General features: G+C 41.9%; 1 protein-coding gene and 1 long non-coding RNA gene across 3 annotated transcripts in view; both read right to left on the minus strand.

Annotated features, from left to right (window-relative positions):
* Window positions 1-233: 233 nt before the first annotated feature.
* Window positions 234-891, minus strand: LOC143881092 (uncharacterized). The gene is made up of 2 exons (XR_013251854.1): window positions 731-891; window positions 234-511 (listed from the first exon to the last, which is right to left on the minus strand). It is a non-coding gene; the product is annotated as an uncharacterized LOC143881092 (long non-coding RNA).
* A 13,753-nt stretch (window positions 892-14,644) lies between these two features.
* Window positions 14,645-18,246, minus strand: part of ABCA1 (ATP-binding cassette A1) — an 82,058-nt gene continuing 78,456 nt past the window's right edge. For both annotated transcript variants that reach the window (XM_077385574.1, XM_077385575.1), the window contains 3 exons: window positions 16,427-16,560; window positions 15,309-15,367; window positions 14,645-15,169 (listed from right to left, as the gene is read on the minus strand). In XM_077385574.1, the coding sequence (XP_077241689.1) occupies window positions 15,088-15,169; window positions 15,309-15,367; window positions 16,427-16,560 (275 nt within the window). In that variant the 3' untranslated portion in view covers window positions 14,645-15,087. The remainder of the gene's footprint in view (window positions 15,170-15,308; window positions 15,368-16,426; window positions 16,561-18,246) is intronic.

An 18,246-nucleotide genomic window follows, 5' to 3' on the forward strand; every position in this document is an offset into this window, starting at 1 on the left:
TTTCTTGTTTTTAAGTATTTAACTGTCATGTAAGTGCTTTTTGGGAACCATAAAACCCTTTTACAGCTCTTTAAATACTAAAAGACAAGAAACATGAACGTCAGGTATAAAAAATGTTTGTGTTAAATCATTAACCTTTTTTTTCTTTCTAAAATACATATGTACGTACACAATCCGTGACCAATGACGAGTCTGTTTCAACCATGACCCCTTGCAACTTGGCTTTTCCACAATTTGGTTAAGAGAAAGTCATCTTTATTATTTTTATAACACATATATCTATTTCTATTCATCACCACTTGGAGAGAGAGAGAGAGAGAGCACTAATGTACTGAAGAAAACCCATTACATTATTATTAGACGTTCAAACTAGTTGTGAGGCAAGACACCAAGATAGTCCTTGGTCGGACTGCCTAGCAGCCAATGTAACCAGGGCAAGTACTCCGAGGTGGCGGATAATGCACACGTGGACGTGCAGGTGGAATCACTCTAACATCTACTCCATCTGTTTCTGCAAGAATGCACCGGTACTATAACGCACATCCAATGATCCTAAAAATTCCAATTACTTCACGTGTTTCTCTAAAGAAGAAACTGTTTATGATTTTGAAAAGAGAATAAAATTATACCAAGTAGAATTTTTTTTGGGATGGACTTGAAATTAATTAAATCAATGACAAAGAGTCTAAAAATTCAAGAGGGAAAGAGAGGGCAAGATGTATAAACCTACCCTTTTTTAATCCCGTAGTTTCCTCAGCAACTTCTCCACTTGCCACCTCTGAGGAGATGAGCAAAAAAGCAATCGAGAAAATAGCCAAAACAAAAATAGTCTTTGAAGCCATTTTCTTACAAACACACTATCAGAAGGTGAAGAAGGATGACTACAGCAAAACTCCCTTACTGGGATTTATAGCTATGAGTGTGGGGATGTGCAATATTAAATGCATAATATGTGTAACCCACCATGTAGTGGGTTGCTAGTGCCGATTCACCAAATCTTATCTCTTTGTTGGTATTGCATTATTCACAACACTAGTCGTTTAAAGCAGTACATGGGTGAAAGACCAGGAAACACTCCCCTATTAGTGCTTAGTAAGAGATTGGAAGAGCCTCTACTCCCTCACAACTATTGGATTTTGATAGTTACACCCCTATGTTTGGATTAGGGGTGCAAGTTTGGCCCTGTCGGCCCTAAACCGCCCTGAGCCCAAACAGGGTCAGGGCTGGATTTTCCAACCCTGAGGGCGGGTCAGGGTTCATTTTTTTAGACCCTGACTCAGCTCGGGTCGGGTTCTGGGTTAATGCCCCGGGTACCCTGACCGGGCCCGACCCTAAGTTTTCTATTATAGAATTAAACCATCTATGCATGTTTCTTTTGCTAATGTTTTCTATGATCTTGGATTGATGTTTCTTTAGATTATTATTATTAATTGTCTCTGTGGCCCGTCATGTTGTTGAATTCATATTGTCTTATTTTGTCCCCTTTCTCTGTTTATTGATCATTTTGTTCTATATGATAAGTGGTTGCTTTATTTTTGGCACTCTTAACAGGTATTTACGCTAGGGTCAATTAGGGCCGGCCTGGCCCGGCCCTGCTCAATCAGGGCCAATCAGGGCGGGCCAAGGCCAGTACTGAGCCCTGTAGGGCGGGCCATGGGTTGAGGTTTTTCAGCCCTGACTCAGGGTCAGGGCGGGCCAGGGCCAAGAAAATGGGATCCAGGGTTGGGCTAGGGTTTTGAAAAACCAGACCCAACTCGACCTGTTGCAGCCCTAGTTTGGATTCAATAAACAAAGGAAAAATATTGGAGGCAAAAATAATAGTGGGGCACACATATATATTTGCATGTAGCCTCCACCCCAACCTTACGTCATTTAGAGTAGTCAGTGCTCACAACAGAAATTGAGGACCCAAAATATCTGCAGTCTTTGAAAAGTCCCCCACCACTTCTCTGGTTTATAATTTGAGGAATGCTAAACTCCCTTCCAAAAACACAGATGGAATGCTAAACTCCCTTACTGTGATTTATAGCTATGAGTGTGGGGATGTGCAATATTAAATGCATAATATGTGTAACCCACCATGTAGTGGGTTGCTAGTGCCGATTCACCAAATCTTATCTCTTTGTTGGTATTGCATTATTCACAACACTAGTCGTTTAAAGCAGTACATGGGTGAAAGACCAGGAAACACTCCCCTATTAGTGCTTAGTAAGAGATTGGAAGAGCCTCTACTCCCTCACAACTATTGGATTTTGATAGTTACACCCCTATGTTTGGATTAGGGGTGCAAGTTTGGCCCTGTCGGCCCTAAACCGCCCTGAGCCCAAACAGGGTCAGGGCTGGATTTTCCAACCCTGAGGGCGGGTCAGGGTTCATTTTTTTAGACCCTGACTCAGCTCGGGTCGGGTTCTGGGTTAATTCCCCGGGTACCCTGACCGGGCCCGACCCTAAGTTTTCTATTATAGAATTAAACCATCTATGCATGTTTCTTTTGCTAATGTTTTCTATGATCTTGGATTGATGTTTCTTTAGATTATTATTATTAATTGTCTCTGTGGCCCGTCATGTTGTTGAATTCATATTGTCTTATTTTGTCCCCTTTCTCTGTTTATTGATCATTTTGTTCTATATGATAAGTGGTTGCTTTATTTTTGGCACTCTTAACAGGTATTTACACTAGGGTCAATTAGGGCCGGCCTGGCCCGGCCCTGCCCAATCAGGGCCAATCAGGGCGGGCCAAGGCCAGTACTGAGCCCTGTAGGGCGGGCCATGGGTTGAGGTTTTTCAGCCCTGACTCAGGGTCAGGGCGGGCCAGGGCCAAGAAAATGGGATCCAGGGTTGGGCTAGGGTTTTGAAAAACCCGACCCAACTCGACCTGTTGCAGCCCTAGTTTGGATGCAATAAACAAAGGAAAAATATTGGAGGCAAAAATAAGAGTGGGGCACACATATATATTTGCATGTAGCCTCCACCCCAACCTTACGTCATTTAGAGTAGTCAGTGCTCACAACAGAAATTGAGGACCCAAAATATATGCAGTCTTTGAAAAGTCCCCCACCACTTCTCTGGTTTATAATTTGAGGAATGCTAAACTCCCTTCCAAAAACACAGATGGAATGCTAAACTCCCTTACTGTGATTTATAGCTATGAGTGTGGGGATGTGCAATATTAAATGCATAATATGTGTAACCCACCATGTAGTGGGTTGCTAGTGCCGATTCACCAAATCTTATCTCTTTGTTGGTATTGCATTATTCACAACACTAGTCGTTTAAAGCAGTACATGGGTGAAAGACCAGGAAACACTCCCCTATTAGTGCTTAGTAAGAGATTGGAAGAGCCTCTACTCCCTCACAACTATTGGATTTTGATAGTTACACCTCTATGTTTGGATTAGGGGTGCAAGTTTGGCCCTGTCGGCCCTAAACCGCCCTGAGCCCAAACAGGGTCAGGGCTGGATTTTCCAACCCTGAGGGCGGGTCAGGGTTCATTTTTTTAGACCCTGACTCAGCTCGGGTCGGGTTCTGGGTTAATGCCCCGGGTACCCTGACCGGGCCCGACCCTAAGTTTTCTATTATAGAATTAAACCATCTATGCATGTTTCTTTTGCTAATGTTTTCTATGATCTTGGATTGATGTTTCTTTAGATTATTATTATTAATTGTCTCTGTGGCCCGTCATGTTGTTGAATTCATATTGTCTTAGTTTGTCCCCTTTATGTGTTTATTGATCATTTTGTTCTATATGATAAGTGATTGCTTTATTTTTGGCACTCTTAACAGGTATTTACGCTAGGGCCAATTAGGGCCGGCCTGGCCCGGCCCTGCCCAATCAGGGCCAATCAGGGCGGGCCAAGGCCAGTACTGAGCCCTGTAGGGCGGGCCATGGGTTGAGGTTTTTCAGCCCTGACTCAGGGTCAGGGCGGGCCAGGGCCAAGAAAATGGGATCCAGGGTTGGGCTAGGGTTTTGAAAAACCCGACCCAACTCGACCTGTTGCAGCCCTAGTTTGGATGCAATAAACAAAGGAAAAATATTGGAGGCAAAAATAAGAGTGGGGCACACATATATATTTGCATGTAGCCTCCACCCCAACCTTACGTCATTTAGAGTAGTCAGTGCTCACAACAGAAATTGAGGACCCAAAATATCTGCAGTCTTTGAAAAGTCCCCCACCACTTCTCTGGTTTATAATTTGAGGAATGCTAAACTCCCTTCCAAAAACACAGATGGAATGCTAAACTCCCTTACTGTGATTTATAGCTATGAGTGTGGGGATGTGCAATATTAAATGCATAATATGTGTAACCCACCATGTAGTGGGTTGCTAGTGCCGATTCACCAAATCTTATCTCTTTGTTGGTATTGCATTATTCACAACACTAGTCGTTTAAAGCAGTACATGGGTGAAAGACCAGGAAACACTCCCCTATTAGTGCTTAGTAAGAGATTGGAAGACCCTCTACTCCCTCACAACTATTGGATTTTGATAGTTACACCCCTATGTTTGGATTAGGGGTGCAAGTTTGGCCCTGTCGGCCCTAAACCGCCCTGAGCCCAAACAGGGTCAGGGCTGGATTTTCCAACCCTGAGGGCGGGTCAGGGTTCATTTTTTTAGACCCTGACTCAGCTCGGGTCGGGTTCTGGGTTAATTCCCCGGGTACCCTGACCGGGCCCGACCCTAAGTTTTCTATTATAGAATTAAACCATCTATGCATGTTTCTTTTGCTAATGTTTTCTATGATCTTGGATTGATGTTTCTTTAGATTATTATTATTAATTGTCTCTGTGGCCCGTCATGTTGTTGAATTCATATTGTCTTATTTTGTCCCCTTTCTCTGTTTATTGATCATTTTGTTCTATATGATAAGTGGTTGCTTTATTTTTGGCACTCTTAACAGGTATTTACACTAGGGTCAATTAGGGCCGGCCTGGCCCGGCCCTGCCCAATCAGGGCCAATCAGGGCGGGCCAAGGCCAGTACTGAGCCCTGTAGGGCGGGCCATGGGTTGAGGTTTTTCAGCCCTGACTCAGGGTCAGGGCGGGCCAGGGCCAAGAAAATGGGATCCAGGGTTGGGCTAGGGTTTTGAAAAACCCGACCCAACTCGACCTGTTGCAGCCCTAGTTTGGATGCAATAAACAAAGGAAAAATATTGGAGGCAAAAATAAGAGTGGGGCACACATATATATTTGCATGTACCCTCCACCCCAACCTTACGTCATTTAGAGTAGTCAGTGCTCACAACAGAAATTGAGGACCCAAAATATATGCAGTCTTTGAAAAGTCCCCCACCACTTCTCTGGTTTATAATTTGAGGAATGCTAAACTCCCTTCCAAAAACACAGATGGAATGCTAAACTCCCTTACTGTGATTTATAGCTATGAGTGTGGGGATGTGCAATATTAAATGCATAATATGTGTAACCCACCATGTAGTGGGTTGCTAGTGCCGATTCACCAAATCTTATCTCTTTGTTGGTATTGCATTATTCACAACACTAGTCGTTTAAAGCAGTACATGGGTGAAAGACCAGGAAACACTCCCCTATTAGTGCTTAGTAAGAGATTGGAAGAGCCTCTACTCCCTCACAACTATTGGATTTTGATAGTTACACCTCTATGTTTGGATTAGGGGTGCAAGTTTGGCCCTGTCGGCCCTAAACCGCCCTGAGCCCAAACAGGGTCAGGGCTGGATTTTCCAACCCTGAGGGCGGGTCAGGGTTCATTTTTTTAGACCCTGACTCAGCTCGGGTCGGGTTCTGGGTTAATGCCCCGGGTACCCTGACCGGGCCCGACCCTAAGTTTTCTATTATAGAATTAAACCATCTATGCATGTTTCTTTTGCTAATGTTTTCTATGATCTTGGATTGATGTTTCTTTAGATTATTATTATTAATTGTCTCTGTGGCCCGTCATGTTGTTGAATTCATATTGTCTTAGTTTGTCCCCTTTATGTGTTTATTGATCATTTTGTTCTATATGATAAGTGATTGCTTTATTTTTGGCACTCTTAACAGGTATTTACGCTAGGGCCAATTAGGGCCGACCTGGCCCGGCCCTGCCCAATCAGGGCCAATCAGGGCGGGCCAAGGCCAGTACTGAGCCCTGTAGGGCGGGCCATGGGTTGAGGTTTTTCAGCCCTGACTCAGGGTCAGGGCGGGCCAGGGCCAAGAAAATGGGATCCAGGGTTGGGCTAGGGTTTTGAAAAACCCGACCCAACTCGACCTGTTGCAGCCCTAGTTTGGATGCAATAAACAAAGGAAAAATATTGGAGGCAAAAATAAGAGTGGGGCACACATATATATTTGCATGTAGCCTCCACCCCAACCTTACGTCATTTAGAGTAGTCAGTGCTCACAACAGAAATTGAGGACCCAAAATATCTGCAGTCTTTGAAAAGTCCCCTACCACTTCTCTGGTTTATAATTTGAGGAATGCTAAACTCCCTTCCAAAAACACAGATGGAATGCTAAACTCCCTTACTGTGATTTATAGCTATGAGTGTGGGGATGTGCAATATTAAATGCATAATATGTGTAACCCACCATGTAGTGGGTTGCTAGTGCCGATTCACCAAATCTTATCTCTTTGTTGGTATTGCATTATTCACAACACTAGTCGTTTAAAGCAGTACATGGGTGAAAGACCAGGAAACACTCCCCTATTAGTGCTTAGTAAGAGATTGGAAGAGCCTCTACTCCCTCACAACTATTGGATTTTGATAGTTACACCCCTATGTTTGGATTAGGGGTGCAAGTTTGGCCCTGTCGGCCCTGAGCCCAAACAGGGTCAGGGCTGGATTTTCCAACCCTGAGGGCGGGTCAGGGTTCATTTTTTTAGACCCTGACTCAGCTCGGGTCGGGTTCTGGGTTAATGCCCCTGGTACCCTTACCGGGCCCGACCCTAAGTTTTCTATTATAGAATTAAACCATCTATGCATGTTTCTTTTGCTAATGTTTTCTATGATCTTGGATTGATGTTTCTTTAGATTATTATTATTAATTGTCTCTGTGGCCCGTCATGTTGTTGAATTCATATTGTCTTATTTTGTTCCCTTTCTCTGTTTATTGATCATTTTGTTCTATATGATAAGTGGTTGCTTTATTTTTGGCACTCTTAACAGGTATTTACACTAGGGTCAATTAGGGCCGGCCTGGCCCGGCCCTGCCCAATCAGGGCGGGCCAAGGCCAGTACTGAGCCCTGTAGGGCGGGCCATGGGTTGAGGTTTTTCAGCCCTGACTCAGGGTCAGGGCGGGCCAGGGCCAAGAAAATGGGTTCCAGGGTTGGGCTAGGGTTTTGAAAAACCCGACCCAACTCGACCTGTTGCAGCCCTAGTTTGGATGCAATAAACAAAGGAAAAATATTGGAGGCAAAAATAAGAGTGGGGCACACATATATATTTGCATGTCGCCTCCACCCCAACCTTACGTCATTTAGAGTAGTCAGTGCTCACAACAGAAATTGAGGACCCAAAATATCTGCAGTCTTTGAAAAGTCCCCCACCACTTCTCTGGTTTATAATTTGAGGAATGCTAAACTCCCTTCCAAAAACACAGATGGAATGCTAAACTCCCTTACTGTGATTTATAGCTATGAGTGTGGGGATGTGCAATATTAAATGCATAATATGTGTAACCCACCATGTAGTGGGTTGCTAGTGCCGATTCACCAAATCTTATCTCTTTGTTGGTATTGCATTATTCACAACACTAGTCGTTTAAAGCAGTACATGGGTGAAAGACCAGGAAACACTCCCCTATTAGTGCTTAGTAAGAGATTGGAAGAGCCTCTACTCCCTCACAACTATTGGATTTTGATAGTTACACCCCTATGTTTGGATTAGGGGTGCAAGTTTGGCCCTGTCGGCCCTAAACCGCCCTGAGCCCAAACAGGGTCAGGGCTGGATTTTCCAACCCTGAGGGCGGGTCAGGGTTCATTTTTTTAGACCCTGACTCAGCTCGGGTCGGGTTCTGGGTTAATGCCCCGGGTACCCTGACCGGGCCCGACCCTAAGTTTTCTATTATAGAATTAAACCATCTATGCATGTTTCTTTTGCTAATGTTTTCTATGATCTTGGATTGATGTTTCTTTAGATTATTATTATTAATTGTCTCTGTGGCCCGTCATGTTGTTGAATTCATATTGTCTTAGTTTGTCCCCTTTATGTGTTTATTGATCATTTTGTTCTATATGATAAGTGATTGCTTTATTTTTGGCACTCTTAACAGGTATTTACGCTAGGGCCAATTAGGGCCGACCTCGCCCGGCCCTGCCCAATCAGGGCCAATCAGGGCGGGCCAAGGCCAGTACTGAGCCCTGTAGGGCGGGCCATGGGTTGAGGTTTTTCAGCCCTGACTCAGGGTCAGGGCGGGCCAGGGCCAAGAAAATGGGATCCAGGGTTGGGCTAGGGTTTTGAAAAACCCGACCCAACTCGACCTGTTGCAGCCCTAGTTTGGATGCAATAAACAAAGGAAAAATATTGGAGGCAAAAATAAGAGTGGGGCACACATATATATTTGCATGTAGCCTCCACCCCAACCTTACGTCATTTAGAGTAGTCAGTGCTCACAACAGAAATTGAGGACCCAAAATATCTGCAGTCTTTGAAAAGTCCCCTACCACTTCTCTGGTTTATAATTTGAGGAATGCTAAACTCCCTTCCAAAAACACAGATGGAATGCTAAACTCCCTTACTGTGATTTATAGCTATGAGTGTGGGGATGTGCAATATTAAATGCATAATTTGTGTAACCCACCATGTAGTGGGTTGCTAGTGCCGATTCACCAAATCTTATCTCTTTGTTGGTATTGCATTATTCACAACACTAGTCGTTTAAAGCAGTACATGGGTGAAAGACCAGGAAACACTCCCCTATTAGTGCTTAGTAAGAGATTGGAAGAGCCTCTACTCCCTCACAACTATTGGATTTTGATAGTTACACCCCTATGTTTGGATTAGGGGTGCAAGTTTGGCCCTGTCGGCCCTGAGCCCAAACAGGGTCAGGGCTGGATTTTCCAACCCTGAGGGCGGGTCAGGGTTCATTTTTTTAGACCCTGACTCAGCTCGGGTCGGGTTCTGGGTTAATGCCCCTGGTACCCTTACCGGGCCCGACCCTAAGTTTTCTATTATAGAATTAAACCATCTATGCATGTTTCTTTTGCTAATGTTTTCTATGATCTTGGATTGATGTTTCTTTAGATTATTATTATTAATTGTCTCTGTGGCCCGTCATGTTGTTGAATTCATATTGTCTTATTTTGTTCCCTTTCTCTGTTTATTGATCATTTTGTTCTATATGATAAGTGGTTGCTTTATTTTTGGCACTCTTAACAGGTATTTACACTAGGGTCAATTAGGGCCGGCCTGGCCCGGCCCTGCCCAATCAGGGCCAATCAGGGCGGGCCAAGGCCAGTACTGAGCCCTGTAGGGCGGGCCATGGGTTGAGGTTTTTCAGCCCTGACTCAGGGTCAGGGCGGGCCAGGGCCAAGAAAATGGGATCCAGGGTTGGGCTAGGGTTTTGAAAAACCCGACCCAACTCGACCTGTTGCAGCCCTAGTTTGGATGCAATAAACAAAGGAAAAATATTGGAGGCAAAAATAAGAGTGGGGCACACATATATATTTGCATGTCGCCTCCACCCCAACCTTACGTCATTTAGAGTAGTCAGTGCTCACAACAGAAATTGAGGACCCAAAATATCTGCAGTCTTTGAAAAGTCCCCCACCACTTCTCTGGTTTATAATTTGAGGAATGCTAAACTCCCTTCCAAAAACACAGATGGAATGCTAAACTCCCTTACTGTGATTTATAGCTATGAGTGTGGGGATGTGCAATATTAAATGCATAATATGTGTAACCCACCATGTAGTGGGTTGCTAGTGCCGATTCACCAAATCTTATCTCTTTGTTGGTATTGCATTATTCACAACACTAGTCGTTTAAAGCAGTACATGGGTGAAAGACCAGGAAACACTCCCCTATTAGTGCTTAGTAAGAGATTGGAAGACCCTCTACTCCCTCACAACTATTGGATTTTGATAGTTACACCCCTATGTTTGGATTAGGGGTGCAAGTTTGGCCCTGTCGGCCCTAAACCGCCCTGAGCCCAAACAGGGTCAGGGCTGGATTTTCCAACCCTGAGGGCGGGTCAGGGTTCATTTTTTTAGACCCTGACTCAGCTCGGGTCGGGTTCTGGGTTAATGCCCCTGGTACCCTGACCGGGCCCGACCCTAAGTTTTCTATTATAGAATTAAACCATCTATGCATGTTTCTTTTGCTAATGTTTTTTATGATCTTGGATTGATGTTTCTTTAGATTATTATTATTAATTGTCTCTGTGGCCCGTCATGTTGTTGAATTCATATTGTCTTATTTTGTTCCCTTTCTCTGTTTATTGATCATTTTGTTCTATATGATAAGTGGTTGCTTTATTTTTGGCACTCTTAACAGGTATTTACACTAGGGTCAATTAGGGCCGGCCTGGCCCGGCCCTGCCCAATCAGGGCCAATCAGGGCGGGCCAAGGCCAGTACTGAGCCCTGTAGGGCGGGCCATGGGTTGAGGTTTTTCAGCCCTGACTCAGGGCAGGGCGGGCCAGGGCCAAGAAAATGGGATCCAGGGTTGGGCTAGGGTTTTGAAAAACCCGACCCAACTCGACCTGTTGCAGCCCTAGTTTGGATGCAATAAACAAAGGAAAAATATTGGAGGCAAAAATAAGAGTGGGGCACACATATATATTTGCATGTAGCCTCCACCCCAACCTTACGTCATTTAGAGTAGTCAGTGCTCACAACAGAAATTGAGGACCCAAAATATCTGCAGTCTTTGAAAAGTCCCCCACCACTTCTCTGGTTTATAATTTGAGGAATGCTAAACTCCCTTCCAAAAACACGGATGGAATGCTAAACTCCCTTACTGTGATTTATAGCTATGAGTGTGGGGATGTGCAATATTAAATGCATAATATGTGTAACCCACCATGTAGTGGGTTGCTAGTGCCGATTCACCAAATCTTATCTCTTTGTTGGTATTGCATTATTCACAACACTAGTCGTTTAAAGCAGTACATGGGTGAAAGACCAGGAAACACTCCCCTATTAGTGCTTAGTAAGAGATTGGAAGAGCCTCTACTCCCTCACAACTATTGGATTTTGATAGTTACACCCCTATGTTTGGATTAGGGGTGCAAGTTTGGCCCTGTCGGCCCTAAACCGCCCTGAGCCCAAACAGGGTCAGGGCTGGATTTTCCAACCCTGAGGGCGGGTCAGGGTTCATTTTTTTAGACCCTGACTCAGCTCGGGTCGGGTTCTGGGTTAATGCCTCTGGTACCCTGACCGGGCCCGACCCTAAGTTTTCTATTATAGAATTAAACCATCTATGCATGTTTCTTTTGCTAATGTTTTCTATGATCTTGGATTGATGTTTCTTTAGATTATTATTATTAATTGTCTCTGTGGCCTGTCATGTTGTTGAATTCATATTGTCTTATTTTGTTCCCTTTCTCTGTTTATTGATCATTTTGTTCTATATGATAAGTGGTTGCTTTATTTTTGGCACTCTTAACAGGTATTTACACTAGGGTCAATTAGGGCCGGCCTGGCCCGGCCCTGCCCAATCAGGGCCAATCAGGGCGGGCCAAGGCCAGTACTGAGCCCTGTAGGGCGGGCCATGGGTTGAGGTTTTTCAGCCCTGACTCAGGGTCAGGGCGGGCCAGGGCCAAGAAAATGGGATCCAGGGTTGGGTTAGGGTTTTGAAAAACCCGACCCAACTCGACCTGTTGCAGCCCTAGTTTCGATGCAATAAACAAAGGAAAAATATTGGAGGCAAAAATAAGAGTGGGGCACACATATATATTTGCATGTAGCCTCCACCCCAACCTTACGTCATTTAGAGTAGTCAGTGCTCACAACAGAAATTGAGGACCCAAAATATCTGCAGTCTTTGAAAAGTCCCCCACCACTTCTCTGGTTTATAATTTGAGGAATGCTAAACTCCCTTCCAAAAACACAGATGAAATGAGGCCCCCATTGGATGCATATCACCAAAGTGCGTGCATTTAATATTCTTTTACATTACTTTGGTGACATGCATCCAATGGGCAATGTCAGCATCAATTTTACCATTGGAGATTATATTCGCACCTCGTTTACTTGATAGTTGATAGTCACCTCTCTCTTTGCTTTGAACTTTCCTTATTGATTTGTCTGAATATGGATGGATATGCTTTCATTGGATACACTTTCATTTTGATAGAAGTTCAAGTGCTACAAGAAATAAGCCCTTTGGCGACAGCTCACATCCGTCACCAATTGTTATATAACCGTCTCTAAATATTTTTCACGTCGACAATATTTTCATCGCTAAAGGATTTTAGCGACGGATATGGCGTCGAATATATAACCATCGCCAGTTATAAGATATAGCGTCAGTTATTACCATCGCCGACTATTTTTTTAAGTTTAAAAAAAAATAGTGAAAAAAATATATTTTTCACGTCGACAATAAAAGACTATTATTACCATCGCTACTTTGGACCTCCTCACTAGTGAGACGGTCTTTCTTACTTGAGAAGAACCTTCTTCCTTTTTCTGATTCATGATTTTAGGAATTTCAAGCTGAAGTAAGAAACCGATTTCCTATAGCAGCGTTTTCTTAATAGTGGGTGATTTGAAATGCTTCGTGTGCATGCATTGCTTTTTTATACATTGCTCTCATAACTATACCATTGGATTTATATGAGTATTCTTGCAAACCATGAACATGTTCTAGAAAATATGTGTATCTCTTTACATGAGCCATGACCTGATGTATTCTTCCTGCATGTTTTATTTTGTAAAATCATGGTTAAAGCAGGTGTGAATCCTGCTGTGATAGTTTATTGATTTTCAATTGCATAATGAGATTCTATGGAATTGTTGTGACCCAGTTGGGTTAGATGTGGAGTGATTTGATCTTGCATACCATTAGCCTAGTCATGTATCAGGGTAACCTGCCTGCCTGGGGGGCTGTGGCACTAGAACTACACGGGATACCTGCCAGTGAGGCTATGATACTGGCACGTAGAGCGGTCATGTGGGTGTGTTTATTAGTAGGTGCATCATTTGGTACCCTATGATAGCCTACCTGCTATTGGGGTTGTGGCACTGGTCTGGACCGCATTAGACTGATCACATTTACCTGTCAGTGGGGCTGTGGAAATGACTGTGGCTTAGGCTATTAGGATTTGGAGTTACATTGAGAATTTAATGTCTAGTGGATTTATTTACTTATTTGTGGAAAGTTAGATTGCTCTATATGTTAATGCAAGGAATTTGACCCCATGGGTATGCGGTGTTGTCACATGCCTAGCATTGATCACGGTTTGGGGCATGACAACATACACACTCCATGACCAAAGACACATCTCTTTCAAACCATGACCCCTTGCAACTTGGCATTTCCACCACTAGGTTTTCACCCCCCAAATCAATTGGATAACATAAATCTTGGATTTTTCCAAAATCTAGGATTGAAGAAAGCTTGATTATTAAATGTAAGGTTTTAAAATAGGCTGTTTGGATAACATCTTCTAATTTCCATGGTTAGAGAGAGAGAGAGAGAGAGAGAGAGATTTATATGAAGAAAACCATTACATTATTTTTAAACGTTCAAACCAGCAAGTTATTGGACGACACCAAGACAGTTGTGAGGCAAGACACCAAGATAGTTGTGAGGCTTGGCTTCCTTCGGTTTCCTCGGTCGACCGGACTGCCTAGCAGCAATTGCAACTACCGCCGCAGCAACTGCAAATCTGATCTCGATGATATTGACTCTTTGTATCCTTCACGCCATCTGTTTCTGCAAGCACGACTGTAACACACATCCAAAAACATAGAATTTCTAAGAACAACTATCAAATGGTCGAAATTCACTCCCATTGATATTCAAATTGTGTTTTGGAAAGATAAATCAGCTATCCAAGTAGTTTAGTAGACAAATTTATACAATTTTCCGAAACCACGCTACAAATAATAAAAAATCAAGCACAGTTTTGTGAGAAAAAAACACTATAAACCTACCCCTTTTCACTGCCATAGTTTCCTCAGCAAGTTCTCTACTTGCCACCTCCGAGGAGATGAGCAGAAAAGCAGCAAAGAAAATACCCAAAACAAAAATAGACTTAGAAGCCATTTTCATACCAACACACTATCAGATGGTGGAGAAGGATGACTAAAGCAAACCCCCCCTGCTGCGATTTATAGCGATGAGAGACAGAGATGAGAGACAGGAAGCGTGACCGTGACCGTGATATTGCCAATCCGAATGCGCCCTAAGGTTGGTTCCTTATTTGCAAATAAGATTATCTTAATTTAATCTTATTTGCAAATCAGACATTAAGGCCTCTTTGGAAGCCATTAACTTTATCATTTCTAACATTATTTGCAAACAATCACATTTCACTTCAAAACCATTTCCATATAAGATTATAAGCAAATGACTTTTAGAGGTATTCAAAGAGGGCCTAAATTTACACAAAACTTTGTTACCCCCCAAGTAAAATATTTCTTGATTAAAAATGTACATAGCCTTCTACAAAACCATCATTTTAATCCAAATTGTTGGAAGATTATGCGTAGACCATGAGGCATTCAAGCAAGTAATTAGACTAGGTACCCTACAATCCTTATCTCAATTTCACTCCCTTTTACCCTTTTGGTATTAAGTTAGTTCAGGTAAACAGAAACCTGAACCTGTTACAAAGTAAAACCAATGTGACATGATTACAAAAACCCAATGCAAATAGATACAAATCCATCACCATTTTGAGGCAATACTGCACGTGATAGTTCAAATAGCATGTCTGTGACTTTTTTAATATACAAAACTAAATTCGATGATGAGGTAAAAAGCAATAATAATTACAGTTGCTATGAATGAACCACCATGAAAATTTTTGTGACTTGGGGCCTTCTATATTTACAGGAGGCATACAAAATTAAGATGGATGATCTTGTTTCTGTCTGAGAGTGTGATCTGATCCACTAGAAAAATGAATGTAGTCGGCGCTGATTCTTTTCACTGGAGATAGTAAAATCCTGTGTTACTGTGCTTATGGGTTTGCGGCAAAGTGATTAAAAATGGTTTCCAATGTGGACTGACTGATGCTGTATTCTGCCACTCCAAGTTTGCCCCTGAAGAATTGAGTCCTGTTAACTTGAAATATTGCTTTTCTATTTTTTCTCTGACATGATAAAAAATGAGACAAACAAGAAAAACACACAAAAGGAGCATTAATAAATGTGGAAAGGGCTAAATTTCAAATTAATTCACCTGTTTCGCTCTAAGTGTCCAAAGATGTCTGCAAGCGAGGAGCCTTCTCTGTATGGTAACTGAAAGCAAACCCCATATCAAATAAGTGCATCCAAAGACAAATGTGAACTGAACCATATTCCCAATCTCTTCATTGATAGCAATATAAGGTTTGATAATCTGTACATGACTATAGCATCTGAGAGCTAGAATGTGTTTTTGAGTCGACAAGGTTGTTAATACGTTTTGGCTGTTCTAGTGTGCTAGGGATTGAGAATTCAATTTTTGATTATCTAGATTTAATCAAGATGAAAGGTTAAAGGGCTGAGATTAACAATTACTATTGTGGTGAAACCATACGTAGCTGCTGAATCTTTCATTCCAACCCAGATTGAACACATTGAAACTTCATATATAAAGTCAAACCATGCCTTTATAGAAAAGTTTTGCCTTCACCAATGGGTAAATGATCAAATATTTGATTTCCCCATCAAAACAATGGTGTGTTACTGTATATCAATGAACGATACATGATACGACTGTCAGCGAATGTGAGCCCAGCTTAGGTTTATCATTTAGAAGGGGATTGTATGAATGGGTTGTTAGGTTAGTCTCTCATTAGAGGACTGATGTGGCCAACATTGCCACATATATTCCTCACGGGGATAACATGATATTTATGCATTAAAAACTAACACCGGTTTTACATCCTATCACTGACAGATCATGTATTGGATGGTGATGGACTCAAATAACATTCTCCTTAAGAATGGCCGTGAAGACTGCACGATTCTTTGAACTAATAGTTATAGGAAAGCATGTGAAGAATGGTTGCCTTTTTAAAGTGGTATGCATGTTTAGGCTTATCCTTTATTAAGAGATCATCTGGAATATGTTTTCAGAGTTTAAAAACCTTGGGATGTTTTGATAATAAGGTGTAAGAAAGTGAACGTAGAAATTAGTGGACGCGGACTAATTTTACCAGTATCAAGAAATAGGGGGGGAACAATAATGTGTGCAAATATGTATGCATTTTGGTTTGACAATGGTTTATTCAAGATGAGAAAACTAAAGGCTAGAATATCGAAGAGGATCATATGGGGATAGACAACATAAATAACACATGGTAAGATCATTACCTGATATTTAACACTCAATCCATTACAACCTTGGAATGTAGCACCAGGAAACAAGGAGTGAATAAATGAATCAATTACTGAGAACTTTTCTTTAGCCAACCACCACTCTGAAAATATTCGCAATGGAATACCACCTAGTGATCAAAGGACATAGGAAAAATGAGTAATAAGAATTAATCAAAATCATTCTCATGGAAGACTGTTCAGGAACATTAACGACATTAATAATTAATCTACAGCATAATGGTACATAAGATGCCAACTTGTACAATAAACTAAAATACACAGGTCAAGGACAAAACCAGAGTAATAAGTTGGGGAAAATAGGTGGGAAGACGAGCAATTAAAATCTCAGCTTTGGCAAGTTTTTATCTAGATGCACAGACAGGCTGAAAATATCCGAGCAATACATGGCTGTGTGCAAGAAACTAGAGAGCAATTCCTAATACACAGCCAACACTGATGAACATTGCCAACACAGGAATTACAATGAATGTTGCAAAGTTATGGAGTAACGATGAAAAGAATGGTTCCCATTTGGTTCCTACAACCAGCCGAAGTTCAAGAAGATTGGGCCATGCAAATTTTGATGAAGATCAACAACAATGCACACAAAATTGATCTACAAAGTGGTTTGGACACTTCAAATATTTACAACGTTGTTGATATTTTTGACTATCACCCTTATGAACCACTAAACTAGAGGAAGAACAACCTAGGGGAATGATACAACCCAAGACCTTGGTAATGACACCCTATCCTAGGGGATGTTCTAATTCAAATTGGTTGCTAAGAAGAAAATGCGAATTGTTGGAAAAATCACAAAGGTAGAGTAAGTTGAGAATAGGTGGAAAGTGAGAGGAATTTTGGTCTTTCGTTATGGCGTCAAACCTAAAAGTGGCGCCATCCCTCTTCCTACCTCTTTTTCTTCATTTTGTTGCCCATGAGTTCACCTTGGTTTTTAGATATTAGTTTTGACTATGCTTTGAAAATTAATGTTTTAGAATTTCCCATGTTTAGAACTTAGCATTAGGGTTATTTATTTTTCTCTTAAACAATGTAAAACCTCTCGATTATCTGCAGGAGTGAAATGGGGGGTGGAGTTCATTTTGGACATTCATATAGGAAATCTTGTAAATCCTCTGAAGCTTGAATGAAGTTGAGACTTAATGGATTCCTCTTCTTCTTTAAACACTTCTTGCAATATTTATTTGATTTTTAATTAGTATTGTTTATCCCTTGATCCCCTTCTTTTTTTTCTTTTGTTATTGATCATCTCCAAACTTAGGATTCCAATTTCCTTGGATTTCCTTTATTCGTGTCATACATTCAAAGTTATATTTGCAAATATAAAACACTAACAAGCGAAAAGGATGATAGGTAATTCAAATAGGGAATCAAAGGTTTAAACCAAGACAATTATTTGACAAATAGAAGTATCCAGGTATCGTAGCGTGTCGGACACGGTACGTTGGGCCTCTAGAAGCATTTGAGTATCATAGCTTTGAAGGCAATGACCTACTCGTTCTTACAGGCTTCCCATTACTTATGGTTGAAGATCTTACATCTCCAAAACCAGAAGTATCTCAAGATAAGCGCTAGTCAGAAATATGAGATACACTCCTTCAAGGTATTTGCTTGACGACTTGCATTCATTACCTTTAAAGATTCACAATTGCTAAATCGTTTATCGACTCACCTGTCATGGTTCAAGCACAAGGAATATTTGGGGTTGAGGGTTGGGGCCTGGGGGTTTTGGGGGGTGGTGGTAGTGTTCTACTACTATTAAAACTGAAGAAGTACTCTATTGGGACTGTTAA

This window comes from Tasmannia lanceolata, unplaced genomic scaffold (assembly GCF_043159265.1).
Source record: "Tasmannia lanceolata isolate RefF3 unplaced genomic scaffold, GAP_Taslan_0.1 ptg000007l, whole genome shotgun sequence".
Classification (NCBI taxonomy): Eukaryota; Viridiplantae; Streptophyta; class Magnoliopsida; order Canellales; family Winteraceae; genus Tasmannia; species Tasmannia lanceolata.